The sequence below is a fragment of the Oncorhynchus tshawytscha genome, linkage group LG21 (assembly GCF_018296145.1).
Source record: "Oncorhynchus tshawytscha isolate Ot180627B linkage group LG21, Otsh_v2.0, whole genome shotgun sequence".
In the NCBI taxonomy this organism is placed as follows: domain Eukaryota; kingdom Metazoa; phylum Chordata; class Actinopteri; order Salmoniformes; family Salmonidae; genus Oncorhynchus; species Oncorhynchus tshawytscha.
This window is the reverse complement of record NC_056449.1, coordinates 32,926,176-32,952,601: the sequence shown is the minus strand read 5'-3', so window position 1 is coordinate 32,952,601 and position 26,426 is coordinate 32,926,176. Positions and strand designations below refer to the sequence as shown.

Genomic DNA, 26,426 nt, shown 5'->3' with positions numbered 1-26,426 from the left:
TGCACTTCACAAAATAGATGGCTTCATGAGGAAGCAAAATTATGTGGATATATTGAAGCAACATCTCAAGACATCGGTCAGGAAGTTAAAGATTGGTCGCAAATAGGTCTTCCATATGGACAATGACCCCAAGCATACTTTCAAAGTTGTGGTAAAATGGCTTAAGGTATTGGAGGTATTGTCAAGGTATTGGAGTGGCCATCGCAAAACTTTGAACTCAATCCAATAGAAAATTTGTGGGAAGAACTGAAAAAGGCGCGTGCGAGCAAGGAGGCCTACAAACCTGACTCAGTTACATCAGATCTGTCAGGAGGAATGGGCCAAAATTCACCCTACTTATTGTGGGAAGCTTGTGGAAGGCTACCCGAAACATTTGACCCAAGTTAAACAATTTAAAGGCAATGCTACCAAATACTAATTGAGTGTATGTAAACTTCTGACCCACTGGGAATGTGATGAAAGAAATAAAAGCTGAAATAAATCATTATCTCTACTATTATTCTGACATTTCACATTCTTAAAATAAAGTGGTGATCCTAACTGACCTAAGACAGGGAATTTTTACTAGGATTAAATGTCAGGAATTGTGAAAAACTGAGTTTAAATGTATTTGGCTAAGGTGTATGTACACTTCTGACTTGAACTGTATCAATTAGTACAACATCCTTTGCAAAGTGTTTTGCTATGACTCCAATAAATACCATTAACCAACACTGAATATGTGTTGAGTGCTGTGTATTTTGCTACTGTATTACTCTAGGCATATATTATTGTACTTGATGTGAGTGTGTTTGTTGTTTTATGTGTCTGTGCGTGTCTCTGTGTGTGTGTGTGTCTCTGTGTGTGTGTGTGTGTGTGTGTGCGTGCGCGCGTGCAGGTCTGACATATGTTTGTACGGAGTGTGTGTGTGTGTGCGCGCGTGCAGATATGACATATGTTTGTACGGAGTGTGTGTGTTTGTTGTTTTATGTGTGTGTGTGTGTGTGCGCGTGCAGGTCTGACATATGTTTGTATGGAGTGTGTGTGTTTTTCAGTAGGCATGTTATGACTGAAAACATATAGTAAGGACTGTTTTATAAAATATATATTGATTCCACATACAATTGTAAGATAACCAGCTGGAGCAAAAATGTTGTTGAGCCAACTCACAATCATATTGCAGCTGGTTGCTTTCAGTTGAATCAACATCTTTATTTTTTTTATACAGTGTTATAAAATCTGAGGTCTACTATTCTGGAAGACAAAATCCCTCCCTAGGGAAAATACAGTTATGTTCTTTGGGAAGTAGGCTATTGAGCAGCTCAATTACATTAAATTGAGTCAATTAGCAGCAGCTCTTATCCAGATAGACTTACAGTTAGTGCATTCATCTTAAGGTACTGTAACACGGTGAACATAGCTTTCGATCACTTTTTTTAAATACATTACCGGAGAGTCTGTGGGTCAGAAAAACACTAACAAGTCACTGTTGTTGTGTTATTACACTGAAGGAGGAGGAGAGCACACACTGTGTTTTGACTGGGAGATAAGAGGAACCAGCAACAGAGGCACTCTTGTCTCTTCAACTTTATTAAAACTATATTTTAAATATACGTTACAGTGAGAATAGCAAGTCAAATAAGTAACAGACAGATTTAGATCAACATAGATTTAGAACCATATACATTTAGAACCATGTGTTATAAACAGACAATAATAATACGTTAGAGAATGCACTTTACCCCACACAAGTCTCAACTTGGACACGCGCCAGCCATTCCCTTCACTGAGCTGCGGAGGTCACACCCGAATGAGCAAAGCGCGGAGGCGTCGAAGTGACTTGTTGTTAATGTAGATCCCGTAGTTCGATGTGGTTATAGGTGGTGGCCAGACATAACGACATAGCAGGAGTCTCCGGTGACACGGTTGCGTTTGGATTTGACGTAGTTGCTTCTACTCTCACATTACGGGACATTTTTTTTGTAGCTCCTCGAGTTTTAGGTTCTACTGTGCACAACTGAGACCTAGATATCACGTATTTGTTTAGAACCGTGCGCGTCTGTGACGGAATCAAAACAACAATGCAGAGTGGCACAAATAAATCACATACAGCCAATGAATTAAGTGACGCGGTGCCTGTGTTTTTAGGTTTGAGTTCGCAGTTTAACGAGATAGTGGATAATGGACGGGGCGACATTCCGTTCTCTGCAGACAGCGGCCCAAATTACGGAAACCGTTTCTCCGTCTCGGAGGATTTTGGAGCTGGCGCCAGTTTGACCTCATTAACCACCCAGATGTCGAGGAAAACGATAATTATATCAAATGGGCCACCATTCGAAGTAAATCAAGACATTTGTGGACAAAATGACTTGGGTTTTTTACAAACTCTGGAGCGCGAAAGGGACTGCGAATGGAACGTGACAAGGCCTACGCACGATTTGGAGATGGCCCAAGGTCTCCGTAAAAACTCGGACATGTTCGTGAATCTGGATAACGGTAACGCAGTGCCCTCTCAGTTTGACGAACTGTTACCTTTAAGTTCTCCATTACGTAAAGACCCCCCAGCCCTGGTGTTTGGTAGGGACTTTCCGGACACATCGGCAGTCAATTACCAAACCAGCAGCCGTAACATCAAAATCGAACCAGGGCATGAGGGACCCTGTCCCGTGGCGGATGGATCTTGGTTCTGTAAATATTGTGACAACGGAAATTGCATGTCTCGTGGAGCACGTAACCCCTTTCCCTGTACCTCGTTCCCTGGGGTTAACTATACGGACTATGACTCTGGGATGCCACAGGAGTTTCATGTCCAGGCGCAAAGTTACCAAAGTGTGATGATGGGTGAAAGGGGTCTCCAAGTGTATCATTCCGCTATCAAGAAGGATAGTTCTGGATGGATGGGTGCTGACCCCAGTTTGAGGTAGATATACTCTTTATAAGACATTTTATTTAAATTGTTTGTTTGTTTCCCATAATACCAAGCGGGCCAGAGGAACATCAATGTAGCTTCTCTAACTATGTTTGTGTCATCATAACAAAACAACAGTTTTTATAATCTGTCAAATTCAATAATAGTTGTAATGCCATCTGTTATATTGTTATGACAGTATTATGTAGAGTTAAGTGTTGTGATGCTTCTGGATGGCACCATGTTCACTATGTGTCCTGCCATGTGTCCTGCTATGTGTCCTGCCACCTGGTAAAATAAGGGTAAAAAAAAAAAAAACATTCTGACCAAACCACAAGCACATGTGTGTCCACATGCCCTATCTCGCACATGTTGATTTTGTCCACCACACACCAGGCACGATCAGGACACACAAGTTGAAATATCAAAACAAACTCTGAACCAACTATACTCATTTGGAAAATAATTAAACATTTCTGGCAATAGCTAGCTAGCTTGCTGTTGCTAGCTAATTTGTCCTGGGATATAAACATTGGGTTGTTATTTTATCTGGAATGCACAAGGTCCTCCACTCCGACAACTAATCCAACAATAAAAGGATAAACCCAGTCAGTTTCTAGTAATCTATCCTACTATCCTTCTAGTAATCTATCCTACTTCAGACTTCTTCTTCTTCTTCTTTGGACTTTATATGGCAGTTGGCAACCAACTTTAAGGTGCATTACCACCACCAACTGGACGAGAGTGTGGACCTCAGTTCATCTTTCAATCACCCACGTGGGTATATGTACCTAAAAACCAATGAGGAGATGACACATGGGTATATGCTCCTAAAAACCAATGAGGAGATGGGAGAGGTGGGACTTAAAGCACGTCAAGCGTCACAAATAGAACCAAGTTCTATTTTAGCGCCTGGCTATGCAGACGCTCGTTGACGAGCGCGAGCAGTGTGGGTGCAATGATTGAATAACGTGTGCGTAAATATATTTTGCAACGCTCGTGCACGCGATGGGATTGGTGTGGTAAGCATGTTAGTGAATATCCATTTTAACATGTGACCTAATTCCCTTCACCAGCTGCCTCAGAGACTCACTACAATATCCCCTTGCTGGAGAGGACAGACTGCAGCTGTCTTTTCCAGCATGGCCGTCTAGTGACTACTACCCACCAGTGGGTCTGCCCCTGACACAACTGTTTACTTCCTAACCACTGTTTATTTAAGGGGTATTAGAGTAATAGGCTTCCAGTCAACTATCCGCTGGCCTTCAACTAACCAGGTGTAATGTATTTAGTCTCAATCCGCCGGCCCAGTAGGACATTTGGCAACACTCACCACTTAAAAATGCACTATGCAGAAATCACTAAGCCATTTCCTGGTTGCTGAAATTCTAATAGTTTGCCTAATTTCAGTTAATGTGACCAAAACAAGCAAGTATAATGTAGAAAATCATTGTTCCATTTAAAGATCTGTGAAATATATTTTCCATAAGCAAACATATTGTATTTTCTGCTATTTGAAGCTGGTGTACAAGCCGAAAGTAAAAGACGCAAAAAAACAAACTTAAGCATGGGAAGTATAGAAACAGCGCATATAGAACAGATATACTGCTTCTTAGACATGCTTTCAATGAGAATGACAGATCTATTACTCACATTTCTATGTGAATTTGGTCAGGCTGCCCCAGAAGTGACATATTGCAGCTTTAATAATCAGGGGCACAGCTTTAGGACATAATATACAGTACCAGTCAAAAGTTTGGAATCAAATTGTATTACACATTTTTAGCAGATGTTATTGTGAGTGTAGCGAAATGCTTGTGCTTCTAGTTCTGACTGTGCAGCAATATCTAACAAGTAATATAACAATTCCACACAACAAATCAAAACTATGAAATAACACATATGGAATCATGTAGTAACCAAAAAAGTGTTATACAAAACAAAATATATTTGAGATTCTTCAAAGTAGCCACCCTTTGCCTTGATGACAGCTTTGCACACTCTTGGCAGTCTCTTAACCAGCTTCATGAGGTAGTCACCTGAAATGCATTTCAATTAACAGGTGTGCCTTGTTAAAGTTAATTTGTGGAATTTCTTTACTCTTAAATGCGTTTGAGGCAATCAGTTGTGCTGTGACAAGGTATGGGTGGTATTAGGGTTGCACATTTTGGGGAATATTCTGAGGTGGAAACTTTCCGTGGGAATTAACCAGAATATAGGGGAATTAACGGAAATGCAAATTAATATTAATACCATTTAAATGTAGATGTTTTTTGCATTGGAAATATTTACGATATCATATGGAGACAGAAACATGAACCTTTAACCTTATCATAAATAGACATAATTGAAAATGATTAAATCTGTCCAATAGAAAGAAAAAACAATTTCGTTACGAATTGAACTTTTATTAAATGAGTTGACTCTTCACATGGGATGATTTTCAACAAAAGAATGGGAATATTCAATGATCCCCAATGATCCATCGCATCTTCCAAAAATGTTTTCAACCTGCATCTGTAAAATTATAGTCTAGAAACTAAAGCTTTGGTTGTTTTCCTCTCAGGCTTCCATGTCTTCGCTCTGGACCTCCTCAATGTCCACCTCTTGAACATCTGACTCTGAGGCCTGATCTTCACTGTCACTTTCCAACTTTGTTGAGGATGGCTCGTGGTCAGGCTCAAAAAGCCTCAAATTTGCCCGGATGGCCACCAATTTTTCAACCCTTGTATTGGTCAGCCTGTTGCGTGCTTTGGTGTGTGTGTGTGTTCCCAAACAAGGACCAGTTGCGCTCTGAGGCAGCTGATGTTGGTGGGATTTGGAGGATGATGGAAGCAACAGGGGAAAGAGCCTCAAATCCACAAAGTCCCTTCCTCATCGCCGGTGGCTGATGAGATATGTTGGCACAACTGCCATATTGCATCTCCATCCCAAAGCCCTTGCTTGGAAGTGTACTTCGCCAGACTGCCAAGAACCTTGTCCTCATCCAGGCCAAGGTGGCAAGACATGGTATTGATGACACCATAGGCCTTGTGGATCGCTGCACCAGACAGCGTGCTCCTGCTAGCAGTCCAACATGTACGCTGCGGCATGTATGGGCTTCAGGCAGAAGTCTTCACGCTTTTTGATGTATTTCAGAACTGCAGTTTCCTCTGCTTGGAGCAACAGTGAAGTGGGCAGGGCAGTACAGATTTATTCTCTTACATCTGCAAGCAGAGTCTGAACATCAGACAGGATGGCATTGTCTCCCTCAATCCGTGCAATGGCTACTGCTATAGGTTTCAGGCTGCTTACCACTCTCTCCCAATATACATTATCCAGGAGGATCCTCTTGATGCGGCTGTCCATATTGGCAGACTTTGACATGGCCATTTCTTGGAGACTCCTTCGCCTCCAGGAGACTCCCAATGGGTGTTATTTGGCAGCTTCAATGTGGTGCTCTTATTCTTTCTCACTTTACTTGGTGAGGTAGATTGCTGCTATAACTTGATGACCATTCACATACCTAACCATTTCCTTGGCTCTCTTGCAGAGTGTATCCATTGTTTTCAGTGCCACGATGTCCTTGAGGAGCAGATTCAATGCATGAGCAGCACAGCCAATGGGTGTGATGTGAGGGTTGGACTCCTCCACTTTAGAACAAGCAGCCTTCATGTTCGCAGCATTGTCTGTCACCAGTGCAGATACCATCTGTGGTCCAAGGTCATGATAACTGCCAGCTCATCTGCAATGTAGAGACTGGTGTGTCTGTTATCGCTTGTGCTTGTGCTCTTGTAGAATACTGGTTGAGGGGTGGAGATTATGTAGTTAATTATTCCTGATTGCAATACAGTCTGTTTTCTCTATGATTTTCTTGGCCTTCACTTGAACTCTGTTTGAACTCTGCATCCAGCAAATTAGTAGATATAGCATGTCTGGTTGGAGGGGTGTATGCTGGGCAAAGAACATTCAAAAATCTCTTTCAACACACATTGCCTGTGAGCATCAGAGGTGAACCAGGTTGCATGCTGTGAGCGCTGAGGGAACTTTATGCACTTGGCCAGATGATTCTGGATCTTTGTTGCGTTCTTCACATATGATTTGGCACAGTATTTGCAAATGTACACTGCTTTTCCTTCTACTTTAGCTGCAGTGAAATGTCTCCACATATTAGATAGTGCCCGTGGCAGTTTCTTGTAAATATTATAAATTGTTAACAAGTTATAAATGATTTACATACACTTTGCTGTAGGCTACTATTTGCTAGTTAACAAAAAATCATGTATGTCGTATAAAATATATTCACCCCACCCAGTATTGTAATCAAAATATACCGGAAAGCATGTAGTCCTTGGCTCAGACAGTGTAGCAGTGTAGGCTCGAAAAGCATCACATTAGTATGCAAGATCTTGAGAATCACCTGTACATGTGATGGAAGAGTGCACTGTGCATGCAGAGGGTTGCAATTCCATTGAATTGGGAGAATTGGGCATAGTTAACCAAAATATGCCGCAAGACCTAGAATTGCCTTGTGTGTATCCCACAAAAAAGGTTCACTGTTATTAAGCTAACATTTTTTGATGAAATTAAGCAAAATTCCCCAAATTCCAGGGCTTAACTTCCCATGGAAAATTTCTGGAAATTTACCGGAACGTTTCCGACCCTTTGCAACCCTAGGTGGTATACAGAAGATAGCCCTATTTGGTAAAAGACCAAGTCCATATTATGGCAAGAACAGCTCAAATAAGCAAAGAGAAACGACAATCCATCATTGCTATAAGACATAATGGTCAGTCAATACGGAACATTTCAAGAACTTTGAAAGTTTCTTCAAGTGCAGTCGCGAAAACCATCAAGCCCTATGATGAAACTGGATCTCAAGAGGACCGTCACAGGAAAGGATTACCCAGAGTTACCTCTGCTGCAGAGGATAAGTGTCACAATCTGACTTAAGAGAGCCGTTTTATTTATCTATTTGGTTAGGTCAGGTTGTGATGTGGGGTGGGCATTCTATGTTTCTTTATTTCTATGTTTTGGCTGGGTATGGTTCTCAATCAGGGACAGGTGTCTATCGTTGTCTCTGATTGGGAATCATACTTAGATTGCCCTTTCTCCCTCCTTTCAGGGTGGGTAGTTAACTTTGTTAGAGGCATCATAGCCCTGTTAAGCTTCACGGTCGTTTTGTCTTGTTTATTGTTTTTGTTGGCGACATTTATCTAATAAAAGGAATATGTAAGCTCACCACGCCGCACCTTGGTCCACTTCTTACGACGCCTTTTGACAATAAGTTTATTACATTAGAGTGTCTAGTTTGAGAAACAGACACCTCACAAGTCCTCAACTGGTAGCTTCATTTAGTACCATTTAGTACCTGCAAAACACCAGACTGAACGTCAACAGTGAAGAGGCGACTCCGAGATGCTGGCCTTCTCGGCAGAGTTCCTCTGTCCATTGTCTGTGTTCTTTTGCCCATCTTAATATTACATTTTTATTGGCATCTTAAAATTACATTTTTATTGGCCAGTCTGAGATATGGCTTTTTCTTTGCAACTCTCCTAGAAGACCAGCAACTCTAATGTACTTGTCCTCTTGCTCAGTTGTGCCCCGGGGCCTCCCACTCCTCTTTCTATTGTGGTTAGCGCCAGTTTGCGCTGTTCTGTGAAGGGAGTAGTACACAGCGATGTATGCGATTTGCAGTTTCTTGGCAATTTCTTGCATGGAATAGCCTTAATTTCTCAGAACAAGAATAGACTGACAAGTTTCAGAAGGAAAGTCTTTGTTTCTGGCAATTTTGAGCCTGTAATCGAACCAACAAATGCTGATGCTCCAGAACTAGTTTAAAGATGGACAGTTTTATTGCTTCTTTAATCAGGACAACAGTTTTCAGCTGTGCTAACATAATTGCAAAAGGGTTTTCTAATGATCAATTAGCCTTTTAAAATGCTAAACTTGGATTAGCTAACACACCGTGCCATTGGAACACAAGAGTGATGGTTGCTGATAATGGGCCTCTGTACGCCTATATAGATATTCCATTAAAAATCAGCCATTTCCAGCTACAATAGTCATTTACAACATTAACAATGTCTACACTGTATTTCTGATCAATTTTATGTTATCAATGGACAAAAAAAATGTGCTTTTCTTTCAAAGACATTTCTAAGTGACCCCAAACTTTTGAATGGTACTGTATTTGTATTTTCTTCAGTCTGATAAGCACTCCAAACAGCCTACCCGACCGCTCGGTGGCGTCCAACTGGTCCTAAAGCACACTGTTGCCCCGTTTAGTATCACATTTCCATTATAAAACACGAAAATGCTATTTCTGAATGGGGGGGGGGGCATTCCCCCGCCCCCAGTGTAAGTTGCGCCCCTGTTAATAATAATATCACACTTAATGCCAAGGCTGTGGGGTAATGGGTCAGTCAAATGTCTAGTAGTGGATATTAATCAAGTTGAATTAATTCACATTCAAGGACCATTTAATTTAGACAGTGCATTCGGAAATTATTCAGACCACATCACCTTTTCCACATTTTGTTACGTTACAGCCTTATTCTAAAATTGATTGACCAACATTTTTCCTCATCAATGTACACACCATACCCCATAATGAAAAAGCAATGACTGTTTTTTTAATCAATTTTAGCAAATTTATTACAAAAAATACCTTATTACACCTTATTACATAAGTATTCAGACCCTTTGCTATGAGACTCAAATTTGAGCTCAGGTTCAATTGATTGGACATGATAGGAAAGGCACACACCTGTCTAAATAAGCTCCCACAGTTGACATAGCATGTCAGAGCAAAAACCAAGCCATGAGGCCGAAGGAATTGTCCGTAGAGGTCCGAGACATAATTGTGTCCAGGCACAGATCTGAGCAAGGGTACCAAAAAATGTCTGCAGCATTAAAGGTCCCCAAGAACACAGTGGCCTCCATCATTCTTAAATGGAAGTCATTTGGAACCACCAAGACTCTTCCTAGAGCTGGCCACCCGGCCAAACTGAGCAATTAGGGAGGAAGGGACTTGGTCAGGTAGGTGACCCAGAACCCGATGGTCACTCTGACAGAGCTCCAGATTTCTTCTGTGGAGATTCCTTCCAGAAAGACAACCATCTCTGCAGCACTCCACCAATCAGGTGTTTATGGGAGAGTGGCCGACGGAAGCCACTCCTCAGTAAAAGGCACATGACAGCCCGCTGGTTCTCTGATCTGATGAAAGACAATATTGAACTCTTTGGCCTGAATGCCAAGCGTCACGTCTGGAGGAAACCAGGCACCACTCATCACCTGGCCAATAACATCCCAACGGTGAAGCAAGATTGTGACAGCATCATTCTATGGGGACGTTTTTAAGTGGCAGGGACTGGGAGACTAGTCAAATTGAGGGAAAGATGGACTTAGCAAAGTACAGAGAGATCTTTGATGAAAACCTTCTCCAGAGCACTCAGGACCTCAGACTGGGACTGAAGGTTCACCTTCCAACAGGACAATGACTCTAAGCACACAGGCAAGAAAACGCAGGAGTGGCTTCGGGACAGGTCTTTGAATGTCCCAAATACAAGTGTGCCAAGCTTGTAGCGTCATACCCAAGAAGACTCAAGGCTGCAATCGCTGCCAAAGGTGCTTCAACAAAGTCCTGAGTAAAGGGTCTGAATACTACTGAGTAAAGGGTCTGAATACTACTGAGTAAAGGGTCTGAATACTACTGAGTAAAGGGTCTGAATACTTATGTTAATGTGATATTTCTGTTTTTCCCTTTTTTATACATTTGCAAAAAAAATAAAAAACCTGTTTTTGCTTTCTTATTATGGGGTATTGTGTGTAGGTTGATGAGAGAAAACAACAAATCAAATCAATTTTAGAATAAGGCTGTAATGTAATAAAATGTGGGAAAAATGAAGGGGTCTGAAAACTTTCAAAATGCACTGTAGATATGCTACCTAATGTCAAACCAACTTTGTCACGGTCGTACACCAGCTGGCTGAAGCAAATTTGCTAAATTATTTGGCTAACTTTTCCACCTGTGAACACACAAAACACCCACATCAAACCACACCCCGAAACCAACTTGTTTGAATCCACTAGCATTTTTTTATTAACCAAATCTAAAACACGGCCAAACCAGAAAGTCCAGTCGCCCTTTAAAAGGATAGCTGGCTAACTTAAAATGTAACATTTGTCAGACTTGTCATACCTCAAATGTAGTGTAAAGTTGACCTGAGACCGTATTCCACACCATATCTGGTAAACAGTTTCTGCTGCTAAATGAATGAAAAAGAATCATAATGACTCAATCCCAATCATCAATAGGCAGGTATGTGCAGATAGGCAGGTATAGGCAGCTAGTCAGGTAGGTGCTTTTCAGAAGTGAGGGTGTATCTGTAAGATCTAAACGAGCGTTAGGTGTGTTGTGTGTTTTCAGGCGTGTGTGTGTTTGTGTGTGGTTATGAGGTGTATATATAAGATCTGAAGGAGTGTTAGGTGTGTGTTGTGTGTTTACAGATGTGCGTGTGTGTTTCAGATGTGAGGATATGTTGCCAGTGAGGGTGTATTTCTCAGACCGGAGGGTGTGTAAGGTATGTGGAGACGAGGCGTCAGGCTGTCACTATGGAGCTGTTACCTGTGGGAGCTGCAAGGTGTTCTTCAAGAGGGCCGCAGAGAGTGAGCCACACACACTCATGCACGCACACACACACACACACATATCAAACACGACACACATACCATACACATACACACACACATACCATACACATACACACACACATACCATACACATACACACACACATACCATACACATACACTCGCACACATACCATACACATACACTCGCACACATACCATACACATACACTCGCACACATACCATACACATACACTCGCACACATACCATACACATACACACACACATACCATACACATACACTCATACACACCATACACATACACTCGCACACATACCATACACATACACACACACATACCATACACATACACTCGCACACATACCATACACATACACTCGCACACATACCATACACATACACACACACATACATACACATACACACACATACCATACACATACACTCGCACACATACCACCACATACACATACATACACATACACACACATACCATACACATACACTCGCACACATACCATACACATACACTCGCACACATACCATACACATACACTCGCACACATACCATACACATACACTCGCACACATACTGTAAGTTTGTCTTACTATCCTCTTGGGGAACAAACAATTGATTCCCATTCAAAATCCTATTTTCCCTAACCCCTAACCCTAACTCATAAACCTAACCCCTAAGCCTAAAATGGCCTTTTCCCCTGTGGGGACTGGAGAAATGTCCCCACTCCTTGTTTTACTATCCTTGTGAGCGCGTCTGGTCCCCACAAGGATAGACAAAAACAAAAACACCCTTGCACGCGCACCCACACAGGAAATGGGATACCCAATTCCCCTGAAGCAGCCTTGTTTGTTATTGTGTCCCCAGGTAAGCAGAATCACCTGTGCGCCAGCCGTAACGACTGCACCATCGACAAGCTGAGGAGGAAGAACTGTCCTTCCTGTCGTCTCAGCAGATGCTTCCGGTCTGGAATGAGCCTCAAAGGTAACAACTTTTACCATAACATACATGACTGTTAAATGGAGAGAGGGAGTGAAAGACATAACGAAAAAGAAGGGGTGAAGAGGGGAGCAGAGATAAAGATGGGAGGGCAGGAAGCCTAGACACGCCTGTATTTTGGTTACAGGGTCTATGAAAAAGCAGGAATCATGACTAGGTCTTTAGGATTTAATTGACCATGTTGTTTACCCCCTACCTACCCTCTTTCAGCTATACCAACAGCTGTATACAGAAGCAGGCATGGTAAAATAGTGGGATTTTCTCTGTCTGTCTCTCTTTCTTTGACAGTTTTAACATAGCAAAGGTATTTTGAAAATTCTGTCAAATTGGTTGTTGATCATAGATAGACAGCTATTTTCAGGTCTTGACATAGATTTTCAAGCAGATTGAAGTCTGTCAAACTGCAACTCTGCCACTCAGGAACATTCACTGTCTCCTTGGTAAGCAACTCCAGTGTAGATTTCAAAATCAAATCAAATTTATTTGTCACATGCGCCGAATACAACAAGTGTAGACCTTACTCTGAAATGCTTACTTACAAGCCCTTAACCAACAATGCAGTTCAAGAAATAGAGTTTAAAAAAATATTTACTAAATAAACTAAAGTAAAGTTTTTTTTTTAAATGTAAAAAATGAAGTAAAAATAACAATAAATAATAAGATTTGTATAAAAAAATACTTATAATTCACAGCAGACAAAAAAACTGTAAAAACTATTCTCGTGTAGAAACCAGGGTCTGGCCCCGAGCCATCTCTCCCTGGTACCTTATAGAAGAGAAACATTAACTCCTACTCTGGAATGCGGTATCACCCAAAGACATCGTAAATCTCCTGTCAGTGTTAAATCTCCTAGAGGCCCACGTTCAGTTCACACAGACACGATAGAGTTATAAGAACCCTCTATTCTGTTGCATAAAACTACCAGTTGATGCAATTACAGTATTATTACATAATCTTACAATTTTGCTCTCATACTGTTAAGGAGCTTTTTGGACCTAGACTTGGCGCTCCTGTATCGCTCGCAGTGCGGTAGCAGAGAGAACAGTCTATGACTTGGGTGACTGGAGTTTTTTTTTAAATTTGGGGGCCTTCCTCGGAAATCGCCTAATATATTGGTCCTGGATGGCAGGAAGCTTGGCCCCAGTGATGTACTGTGCCTTACGCACTACCCTCTGTGGGTCTTTATGGTCAGATGCCGAGCAGTTACCATACCAGGTGGTGATGCAACCGGTCAGGATGCTCTCGATGGCGCAGCTAGTAGAAATTTTTGAGGATCTGTGGCCCATGCCAAATCTTTTCGGTCTCCTGAAGGGGAAAAGGTGTTGTCGTGCCCTCTTCACGACTGTCTTGGTCTGTTTGGACCATGATAGTTTGTTGGTGATGTGGACACCAAGTACCTTGAAACTCTCGACCCGCTCCGCTACAGCCCCGTCGATGTTATTGAGGGTCTGTTCGGCCCGCGTTTTCCTGTAGTCCATGATCAGCTCCTTTGTCTAGCTCACATTGAGGGAGAGGTTGTTGTCCTGGCAACACACTGTCAGGTCTCTGACCTCCTCCCTATAGGCTGTCTCATCGTTGTCGGTGATCAGCCTACCACTGTTGTGTCGTCAGCAAACTTAATGATGGTGTTGGAGTCGTGCTTGGCCACGCAGTTGTGGGTGAACAGGGAGTACAGGAGAGGACTAAGCACACACCCCTTATGGGCCCCCTTATTTAGTCTCAAATAAATAATGAAACATGTTCAATTTGGTTTAATGCAAAAACACAGTGTTGTAGAAGTGTAATATGTGCCATGTAAAAAAGTTAACATTTAAGTTCCTTGCTCAGAACATGAGAACATATGAAAGCTGGTGGTTCCTTTTAACATGAGTCTTCAATATTCCCAGGTAAGAGGTTTTAGGTTGTCATTGTTATAGGAATTATGACATATCAACTATTTCTCTCTATACCATTTGTATTTCATATACCTTTGACTATTGGATGTTCTTATAGGCACTTTAGTATTCCCAGCTTAATCTCGGGAGTTGATAGACTTATAAACAGTGCTGTGCATCAAGCATTGCTAAGAGCTGCTCGCAAATGCAGTAAAGTGCTGTTTGAATGAATGCTTATGAGCCTGCTGCTGCCTACCACAGCTCAGTCAGACTGCTCTATCAAATATCAAATCATAGACTTAATTATAATATAATAAAGACACAGAAATACGAGCCTTTGGTCATTAATACGGTAAAATTCGGAAACTATCATTTCGAAAACAAAACATTTCTTCTTCCAGCAAAATACGGAACAGTACCATATTTTATCGAACGGGTGGCAACCCTAAGTCTAAATATTGCTGTTACATTGCACAACCTTCAATGTTATGTCAGAATTATGTAAAATTCTTGCAAATTAATTACGGTCTTTGTTAGGAAGAAATGGTCTTCACACAGTTCGCAACGAGCCAGGCGGCCCAAACTGCTGCATATACCCTGACTCTGCTTGCACTGAACGCAAGAGAAGTGACAATTTCTATAGTTAATATTGCCTGCTAACATACATTTCTTTTAACTAAATATGCAGGTTTACAAATATATACTTCTGTGTATTCATTTTATGGAAGGCATTGATGTTTATGGTTAGGTACATTTGTGCAACGATTGTGCTTTTTTCACAAATGTGCTTTTGTTAAATCATCACGCGTTTGGCGAAGTTGAAGTAGGCTGTGATTCGATGATAAATTAACATGCACCACATTGATTATATGCAACGTAGGACAAGCTAGTTAACCTAGTAATATCATCAACCATGTGTAGTTAACTAGTGATTATGTTAAGATTGATTGTTTTTTATAAGATAAGTTTAATGCTAGCGAGCAACTTACCTTGGCTCCTTGCAGCCACAGGTCTTTTTGATGCTGCACTCACGTAACAGGTGGTCAGCCTGCCACGTAGTTCCCTCGTGGAGTGCAATGTAATCGGCCATAAACGGCGTCCGAAAAGGCCGATTACCGATTGGTATGAAAACTTTAAATTGACAGCTGATCATCCCCGCAGTGGCAGACCACGTGTAACAACACCTGTACAGGATCGGTACATCCGAACATCACACCTGCGGGACAGGTACAGGATGGAAACACACTATCCCTCCAACAGTGCTCAGACTGTCAGCAATAGGCTGAGAGAGGCTGGACTGAGGGCTTGTAGGCCTGTTGTAGGCAGGTCCTCACCAGACATTACCGACAACAACGTTGCCTATGGGCACAACCCACCGTCGCTGGACCAGACAGGACTGGCAAAAAGTGCTCTTCATTGATGAGTCAAGGTTTTGTCTCACCAGGGGTGATGGTCGGATTTGTGTTTATCGTAGAAGGAATAAGCATTACACCTGTACTCTGGAGCGGGATCGATTTGGAGGTGGAGGGTCCGTCATGGTGTGTGGCGGTGTGTCACAGCATTATCAGATTGAGCTTGTTGTCATTCCAGGCAATCTCAACGCTGTGCTTTACAGGGAAGACATCATCCTCCCTCATGTGGTACCCTTCCTGCAGGCTCATCCTGACATGACAATGCCACCAGCCATACTGCTCGTTCTGTGCGTGATTTCCTGCAAGACAGGAATGTCAGTGTTCTGCCACGGCCATCGAAGAGCCTGGATCTCAATCCCATTGAGCACGTCTGGGACCTGTTGGATCGGAGGGTGAGGGCTAGGGCCATTCCCCCCAGAAATGTCCAGGAACTTGCAGGTGCCTTGGTGGAAGAGTGGGGTAACATCTCACAATAAGAACTGGCAAATCTGGTGCAGTCCATGAGGAGGAGATGCACTGCAGTACTTAATGCAGCTGGTGGCCACACCAGATACTGACTGTTACTTTTGATTTTGACCCCCCTTTGTTCAGGGACACATTGTTCCATTTCTGTTCGTCACATGTCTGTTGAACTTGTTCAGTTCATGTCTCAGTTGTTGAATCTTGTTATGTTCATACAAATATTTACACATGTTAAGTTTACTGAAAATAAATGCAGCTGACAGTGAGAGGACGTTTCTTTTTTTTCTGAGTTTACAATGTTGTTGATACATCCTCAGTTTTTATCTTATCACAGCGGCAGTGTAGCCTAGTGGTTAGAGCGTTGCAAGTTCAAAACCCCTGAGCTGACAAGGTACAAGTCTGTTAAATAAAGGTAAAATAAATAAATAAAACAGCCATTAAACTCTGTAACTGTTTTAAAGTCACCATTGGCTTCATGGTAAAATCCCTGGGCAGTTTTCTTCCTCTACGGCAACTGAGTTAGGAAGGACGCCTGCATATTTGTAGTCACTGGGTGTATTGATATACTCTTAGAAAAAAATTGTAATTTACATTTCTACACATTTACCAATAGGTGCCCTTCTTTGCGAGACATTTTAAAACCTTTGTGGTCTTTGTGGTTGAATCTGTGTTTGAAATTCTCTGCTTGACTGAGGAACTTTACAGATATTTGTATGTGTGGGGTACATAGATTAACACTATTATTGCAGACAGAGTGAGTCCATGCAACTTATGTGACTTGCTTAGCAAATGTTTACTTCTGAACTTATTTAGGTTTACCATAACAATGGGGTTGAATATTTATTGACTCAAGACATTTCAGTTTGTATATTTTTTATAATTTGTAACATTTTTGCGAAAAACAGAATTCCACTTTGAAATTATGAGGTATTGTGTGTAGGCCAGTGACATAACATCTCAATGTAATACATTTTGAATTCAGGCTGTAACTCAACAAAATTTGAAAAATTCAAGGGGTGTGAATACTTTGTGAATTTCCTGTATATGTATGATCTACACTGAGTGTCCAAACATTTAGAACACCTGCTCTTTCAATTACATACACTGACCAGATGAATCCAGGTGAAAGCTATGATCCCTTATCTCTTTTTAAGGCTTGAGACAATTGAGACATGGATTGTGTACAGTATGTGCGTCATTCAGAGGGTGAATGGGCAAGAGACAGATTGTATGTACTTTTGAACGGGGTATGGTAGTAGGTGCCAGGTGCACCAGTTTGTGTCAATAACTGCAATGCTGCTCAACAGTTTCCTGTTGGGTATCAAGAATGTTCTACCACCCAAGGGACATCCAGCCAACTTGACACAAATGTGGATAGGGCTGTGGCGGTCATGACATTTTGTCAGCTAGTGACTGTCAAACAAATAACTGCCGGTCTCACGGTAATTGACTGTTAATTAACGTAAACATGTTTAGCATCTCCTGGCTTCCATGCATAGCCTACAAGCCACTGATGCAGACCTATGGAACATCTACATTTTTAAAGTTTAATACATCTATGTTAAATAGCCTACACTATCACATTAAATCCATTATTTATTCTAGACAGGTCTAAAGAAACATGATATAAAAGAAATGTAGTTGCCCTTGTGTTAGGCCATGATCTGGCTATGTATATGGCTGTGGGCTACTCTAGTTCATTTAGCAGACAATATTTGCTTAGAATTCCGTGGCATTATTTTATATTATTTTATAGTATGAAGAATACAATTGAACAAAGCTGAATAATATATAAAGGATGTTTTCTCCAAACGATTTGAGGGAGTGAACACATGCAGCTGTTCTGTGTTGAGCGGTTAACAAAGAAACAGGTCCTCCTATATGCTTAATTTAGAGGTATTTATGCAAACTTTACCTGTTCTACAAACGTTGGGCTGTATGTTTTGATTTTAAATACATTCTAAAGCTGCAAGATGCCACTCTAATGATGATTTGAAAAATGTCACATGAAAAATGTCACATGAAAGGCATGAGCTTTGATTTGTGCCTTGTGAAGGCTGCACACACTCCATCAGTCTCTCAATCACAATGTGATAAAAACCTGATAATATTTTCACCAGGCCTCGATTTTTTTTCCCGGCGGCATCCCCTTTGTGTGGCTGTAACGCCCCATAAAACATACATGTATTTTGCGGCCAAAGTTGCCATTGTGCCCTTGGGCTGAATATAATAATTATAATTCCCTTCTCCCGGCAGCAGTACTCAAAAGCACCTCTAACTCACATGACTCTCTCAGTTATCGCAATTCTTATTAGCCAATCCCTGTCACACGATTGGGTTCTTCTCTCAGGCATCTGAGCTCTGAAGTAGGCTACAAGTGAAGACGTCGGGCATGCAACTGCGCTCATCCCTCTTATCGAATTCCGATGTAAAAAATATTGAAGATTTTAGAACTGTCCACATTTACTTTTCGTCAGCCAACAAGATGAGTAGGAACGAACGGCAAAAGCACTAGTCTATGTCAGTCTACTATCCCCATAGTACAAAAGTTGACCTATTGTGTCGGTCAACTTCAATTTTTAAAAGCAATGAGGCTGATGCAACAGATCAGAACGTTTAGCTTTTAAGATTGATAAACTATTAGGCTATTTCTTCACATTATAAGCGCAGCAATGCACATACGGCAGTAGGCTGTAAGCGCAAATGTTTCAAAATGCAATCAATTAGCAGGAAAACACTATTCTCAAAAGTGACCGTAAATGCGATTATGCATGTAATGATTTTATTATAAAGGTGCGTTTTTAAGGTGAAAATGATCTTCCCCAAACTTGAAACTGACGCGCCGCCTATGTATGCCAGTTAGGATCTACAGTCATGGCCAAAAGTTTTGAGAATGACATAAATATTAATTTCCACAAAGCTTTCTGCTTCAGTGTCTTTAGGTAGTTTTGTAAGATGTTACTATGGAATACTGAAGTATAATTACAAGCATTTCATAAGTGTCAAAGGCTTCTATTGACAATTACATGAAGTTGATGCAACGAGTCAATATTTGCGGTGTCGACCCTTCTTTTTCAAGACCTCTACAATCTGCCCTGGCATGCTGTCAATTAACTTCTGGGCCACATCCTGACTGATGGCAGCCCATTCTTGCATAATCAAGGCTTGGAGTTTGTCAGAATTTGTGGGGTTTTGTTTGTCCACTCACCTCTTGAGGATTGACCACAAGTTCTCAATGGGATTAAGGTCTGTGGAGTTTCCTGGCCATGGACCCAAAATATCGATGTTTTGTTCCCCGAGCCACTTAGTTATCACTTTTGCCTTATGGCAAGGTGCTCCATCATGCTGGAAAAGGCATTGTTCGTCACCAAACTGTTCCTGGATGGTTGGGAGAAGTTGCTCTCGGAGGATGTGTTGGTACCGTTCTTTATTCATGGCTGTGTTCTGAGTCAGAATTGTGAGTGAGCCCACTCCCTTGGCTGAGAAGCAACCCCACACATGAATGGTCTCAGGATGCTTTACTGTTGGCATGACACAGGACTGATGGTAGCGCTCACCTTGTCTTCGCCGGACAAGCTGTTTTCCGGATGCCCCAAGCAATCAGTAAGGGGATTCATCAGAGAAAATGACTTTACCCCAGTCCTCAGCAGTCCAATCCCTGTACCTTTTGCAGAATATGAGTCTGTCCCTGATGTTTTTCCTGGAGAGACGTGGCTTCTTTGCTGCCCTTCTTGACACCAGGACATCCTCCAAAAGTCTTTGCCTCACTGTGTGTGCAGATGCACTCACACCTGCCTGCTGCCATTCCTGAGTAAGCTCTGTACTGGAGGTGCCCTGATCCCACAGCTGAATCAACTTTAGGAGATGGTCCTGGAGGTTGCTGGACTTTCTTGGGCACCCTGAAGCCTTCTTCACAAAAATTGAACCGCTTTCCTTGAAGTTCTTGATGATCCGATAAATAGTTGATTTAGGTGCAATCTTACTGGCATTAATATCCTTGCCTGTGAAGCCTTTTTTTGTGCAAAGCAATGATGATGGCACGTGTTTCCTTGCAGATAACCATGGTTGACAGAGGAAGAACAATGATTCCAAGCACCGCCCTCCTTTTGAAGCTTCCAGTCTGTTATTCGAACTCAATCAGCATGACAGAGTGATCTCCAGCCTTGTGCTCGTCAAAACTCACACCTGTGTTAACGAGAGAATCACTGACATGATGTCAGCTGGTCCTTTTGTGGCAGGGCTGAAATGCAGTGGAAATGTTTTTGGGGGATTCAGTTCATTTTCATGGCAAAGAGGGCCTTTACAATTTGTTACAATTCATCTGACCACTCTTCATAACATTCTGGAGTATATGCAAATTGCCATCATACAAACTGAAGCATCAGACTTTGTGAAAATTAATATTTGTGTCATTCTCAAAACTTTTGGCCACTGGTTGTAAAGCGGATTAGCGGCCACATTTAAAAACATATAGGCCTATGGGCTAGGCTGCATGAGCTGAGCGACTAGGATTTCAAAAAGTCGGGGGAAAAAGGCATGCTCTGTTTATTACATTACTGCACACGCTGGCATCATTCAAGTGATAATACATCACTCACAAGTGATAGGCTAATATTGTCACCCATCAGACTATTCTTAATTTCATATTTCTTTACATAGCCTATACTAATAATATACAAGTACCTTTGGAAAGTATTCAGACCCCATGACTTTTTCCTCATTTTGTTAGCTTACAGTCTTATTCTAAAATGGATTCTTGTTTTTAAAATTCTTATTCTTGTTTTTTTCCCCTCATCAAACTACTCACATAATGACAAAGCAAAAACAGGTAATACCCATTTACATAAGTATTCAGACCCTTTACTCAGTACTTTGTTGAAGCACCTTTAACAGCGATTGCAGCCTCGAGTCTTCTTGGGTATGACAATACAATCTTGGCACACCTGTATTTGGGGAGTTTCTCCCATTCTTCTCTGAAGATCCTCTCAAGTTCTGTCAGGTTGGATGGGGAGCGTTGCTGCACAGCTATTTTCATGTCTCTCCAGAGATGTTCGATCGGGTTCAAGTCCGGGCTCTGGCTGGACCACTGTCATGACGTTGGCCTGTGGGTAAGGTTTATGACACCCCCCCATAAATACTTTTCTCCCTTCCCTCTCTCTTGACCCTACATAGGGACTCTTGAATAGCCTTTGTTAAACAGAGAGTCTGGGAACATCAAACAAGTGGAGGGAAAATAACCATATTTCGGTAATAGAACCAGTTGAAAATATGCGTTGGTATTTAATGAATATGATGTTCGGTTGTCATCTGAGACATTATGACTGATGACATGACGACCTAAACTGTATCTGGGAAAGTCTACACATTATAGTTATCAGATTCACATGGAATTGTGGGCAATTCAAATGTTTAAATATAAAATTATTGGTGAAAAGATTCAATGTAATTTTAGCTTCCAAATGAGAGATTTGGGTTTTCATAAGGTTAGGGCTCTGCTCAATCAGTGGCCCGCCCCTGTGAAGAGACATGGGCTATAAACTATGAAACACACCCTTCTCCATCCACTATATAAGCCCTTGACGAAAATGTAACCTCCTGTTCCGGGTACATTAGGATGACGATCCGATGTCAGAAGGATTCAGATAATAACTACAGAACGAAGCCAACCTCAGCGTGAGCTTTGGTTGCGAATGGAATGAACTTTGAACTCTTATTCGCTACAGAAGTGATACCTCCTAGCCGTTGAGTTAGCAGTGGGCGCTGTAAACATGGGCTAGGAAAGGACGGGCAGAGTATTCCGTCTACCACACAACGACGACACTACAACGTTTCCCGTTCACCACCAGAGACACTCTTCAAAGGACTCTGTTGGGCAACACGGCCTTCCATCTACGCAGCTCAGAGTAAATATTTATTGCATTTTCCTTTTCCAAATGGCCGGTCATTTAGAATGCATAAGATTCTGTATATACGATAGAGTAGCTGCCTACGGCCCGATAGAGACATCGCTTCTCCCTTTGTTCTTCAGTCTTCCCGCTCTTTCACTCAAACCCAGCCCCCTTTTCATCTGTTCCTTCCGCTAGGGACGTTTTCCTTTGACATAATTTGTAATCAAGGTATGATTCATTCTATGTATATGTAATTCTGTGTGATTAGTTAGGTATTTAGTAAATAAATAATGAAACCCAATTTTGTATTGCTGATTCAACTTGTTAGCCAGGGTTCGTGAATATAACCAAGAATTTACAACTTTCAAATGAGACTGAAATAAGGTGACAATTATTGACAATATTGACTGCTATTGATGTAAAATATTACTAGGTCTTTAAGCATTTATTCGGGAAAATAACAGCTCTGTAAATAATATTTTGTGGTGCCCCGACTTTCTAGTTAATTACATTTACATGATTAGCTCAATCAGGTAATATTAATTACAGAGAAAGGATTTTATAGAATAGCATGTCATATCATTTAATCCGGCATAGCCAAAGACACAACACCACTCAAGGACATTCAGAGACTTGTCCCAAAGCCACTCCTGCGTTGTCTTGGCTGTGTGCTTAGGGTCATTGTCCTGTTGAAAGGTGAACCTTCGCTCCAGTCTGAGGTCCTGAGCGCTCTGGAGCAGGTTTTCATCAAGGATCTCTCTGTACTTTACATTGTTCATATTTCGCTCGATCCTGACTCGTCTCCCAGTCCCTGCCGCTGAAAAACATCCCCACAGCATGATGCCTCCACCACCGTGCTTCACTGTAGGGACGGTGCCAGGTTTCCTCCAGACGTAACACTTGGCATTCAGGCCAAAGAATTCAGTCTTGGTTTCATCAGACCAGAGGATCTTGTTTCTCATGGTCTGAGAGTCTTTGGGTGCCTTTTGGCAAACTATAGAGGAGTGGCTTCTGTCTGGCCACTGTACCATAAATGCCTGATTGGGGTAGGGCTGCAGAGATGGTTGTCCTTCTGGAAGGTTCTCCCATCGCCACAGAGGAACTCTAGATTGCTCAGTTTGGCCAGGTGGCCAGCTCTCAAACTTCTTCCATTTTGATTACATTGTGTCTGAATATCCTTTGGGTGTGTTGTGGTAATTCTAACCGAAAGGAGAGACAGTATTCTTCAAAACAACTTTATTATAAGATTTGCAAAAAATGAAGCAATCAATAACATCCACTCAACACTCATCAACTTTTTGTTAGGAGAGCCGGGGTAGGCCGTCATTGTAAATAAGAATTTGTTCTTAACTGAATTGCCTAGTTAAATAAGGGTTCAAAAAGCTGATTTAGTTTTTCTATGCAGATTTAAGATACCACAATTGTCTGTTCCTTCCTGCATGTTTCCACACATCTAAGTTCTTGCAGATTCAGAAAACAGGATGTCACACACTGCAGTCGCACCCACACAAGACAAGTGTGTATCAAAACTAACAAATGAACAATGGACAATTCTCTAATTAAACAACATAATGGGTAATTAAATAATTTCCTCTACAGGTGAAATACCATTCTTGATACACACAGGAAACTGTTGAGCATGAAAAACCAAGCAGCGTTGCAGTTCTTGACACACTCAAACCAGTGTACCAGGCACCTACTACCATAACCCGTCCAAGGGCACTTAAATCTTTCTCCCTCTGAATGGCACACACACACAATCCATGTCCCAATTGTCTCAGGGCTTTGAAAACCTTCTTTAAACTGTCTCCTCCCCTTCATCTACACAGATTTGAAGTGGATTTTAAAAACCCTTGAGTCGATGTCCGTGCCCCCGTGAACATCTAATTAGCATAATAAAAAAATCTCCAGGTGTAAAAATCCTTCTCCTTCCGGATTGAAGTGGATTTAACAGGTGACATCAATAAGTGATCATAGCTTCCACATGAGCTGTAATTAAATACCCATACTAACATACTGTATACTGCATACTTAATGATACAGTGGCAAGAAAAAGTATGTGAACCCTTGGATTTAATATCTGGTTGACCCTCCTTTGGCAGCAATAACTTCAACCAAACGTTTTCTGTAGTTGCGGATCAGACCTACACAATGGTCAGGAGGAATTTTGGACCATTCCTCTTTGCAAAACTGCTTCAGTTCAGCAATATTCTTGGGATGTCTGGTGTGAACTGCTCTCTTGAGGTCATGCCACAGCATCTCAATTGGGTTGAGGTCAGGACTCTAACTGAGCCACTCCAGAAGGCATGTTTTCTTCTGTTGAAGCCATTCTGTTGTTGATTTACATCTGTGCTCTTTGTCCTGTTGCACCACCCAACAGCTGTTGCGTTTCAATTGGCGGACAGCCTAACATTCTCCTGCAAAATGTCTTGATAAACTTGGGAATTCATGTTTCCGTCAATGATAGCGAGCTGTCCAGGCCCTGGGGCAGTAAAGCAGCCCCAAACCATGATGCTACCTCCACAATACTTTACAGTTGGGATGAGGTTTTGATGTTCATGTGCTGTGCCTTTTTTTCTCCACACATAGTGTTGTGTGTTCCTTCCAAACAACTCAACTGTAGTTTCATCTGTCCACAGAATATTTTTCCAGTAGTGCTGTGGAACATCCAGGTGCACTTTTGAAAACTTCAGACACGCAGCAATGGGGTTTTTTTGGACAGCAGTGGCTTCTTCCATGGTGTCCTCCCATGAACACCATTCTTGTTTAGTGTTTCAGGTATCGTAGACTCGTCAACAGAGATGTTGGCATGTTCCCAGAGATTTCTGTAAGTTTTTAGCTGACACTCTAGGATTCGTCTTAACCTCATTGAGCATTCTGCGCTGTGCTCTTGCACTCATCTTTGCAGGATGGCCACTCCTATGGAGAGTAGCAACAGTGCTGAACTTTCTCCATTTATAGACAATTTGTCTTACTGTGGACTGATAAAAAAACATCAAAAATCTAATTTATTTATAAAGCCCTTCTTACACCAGCTGATATCTCAAAGTGCTGTACAGAAACCCAGCCTTAAAACCCCAAACAGCAAGCAATGCAGGTGTAGAATGAACATCAAGGCTGAACATCAAGGCTTTTAGAGATACTTTTGTAACCCTTTCCAGCTTTATGCAAGTCAACAATTCTTAATCTTAGGTCTTCTGAGATCTCTTTTGTTCGAGGCATGGTTCACACCAGGCAATGCTTCTTGTGACTAGCCAACTCAAATTTTGTGAGTGTTTTTTATAGGGCAAGGCAGCTCTAACCAACATCTCCAATCTCGTCTCATTGATTGGACTCCAGGTTAGCTGACTCCTGACTCAAATTAGCTTTTGGAGAAGTCATTCGCCTAGGGGTTCACATGCTTTTCCCAACCTACACTCAATATAGACAAGAAAAATACAGTAATTTGTGTGTTATTAGTTTAAGCACACTATGTTTGTCTATTGTCTTATGTAGAAATCCAGGTAATTCCAAAAGGTTCACATACTTTTTCTTGCCATTGTATACTACATACTATATACTATTAGTTCATTTTAGTACACCGTAAACTAATGGTATCCTTTCAGTTGAGCGAACAAGCCCTTTGCCTGTCTACCGGAAGTGTATGCTGTTGCTCTGCAACTCTTTGCAAGCTTGTTAGCATAACAAATTACTAGCTAGACATCTTATAACCAGTGGTGGAAAAAGTACTCAAATCTCCTACTGGAGTAAAAGTAAAGATACCTTAATAGAAAATGACTCATGTAAAAGTGAAAGTCACCCAGTAAAATACTACTTGAGTAAAAGTCTAAAAGTATTTGGTTTTAAATATACTTAAGATTCAAAAGTAAAAAGTATGAATAATAAAATCATTCCTTATATTAAGCAAACTAAACGGCACAATTATTACTATTATATATTTTTTTATTACGGATTGCCAGAGTCACACTCCAACACTCAGACATAATTTAAACACAAAGCATTTGTGTTTAGTGAGTCCGCCAGATCAGAGGCAGTAGGGATGACCAGGGATGTTCTCTGTTTAGTGAGGCCACCAGATCAGAGGCAGTAGGGATGACCAGGGATGTTCTCTGTTTAGTGAATCCGCCAGATCAGAGGCAGTAGGGATGACCAGGGATGTTCTCTGTTTAGTGAATCCGCCAGATCAGAGGCAGTAGGGATGACCAGGGATGTTCTCTGTTTAGTGAATCCGCCAGATCAGAGGCAGTAGGGA

At 41.6% G+C, this 26,426-nt stretch overlaps 1 protein-coding gene across 3 annotated transcripts in view; it reads left to right on the top strand.

Annotated features, from left to right (window-relative positions):
* Positions 1-1,785: 1,785 nt before the first annotated feature.
* Positions 1,786-26,426, top strand: part of LOC112238718 (androgen receptor-like) — a 37,925-nt gene continuing 13,284 nt past the window's right edge. The window contains exons 1-3 of one of the 3 annotated variants that reach the window (XM_042303343.1): positions 1,786-2,899; positions 11,397-11,536; positions 12,407-12,523. In XM_042303343.1, the coding sequence (XP_042159277.1) occupies positions 2,061-2,899; positions 11,397-11,536; positions 12,407-12,523 (1,096 nt within the window). In that variant the 5' untranslated portion in view covers positions 1,786-2,060. The remainder of the gene's footprint in view (positions 2,900-11,396; positions 11,537-12,406; positions 12,524-26,426) is intronic. The other 2 variants (XM_042303342.1, XM_042303345.1) reach the window with 2 other exon arrangements.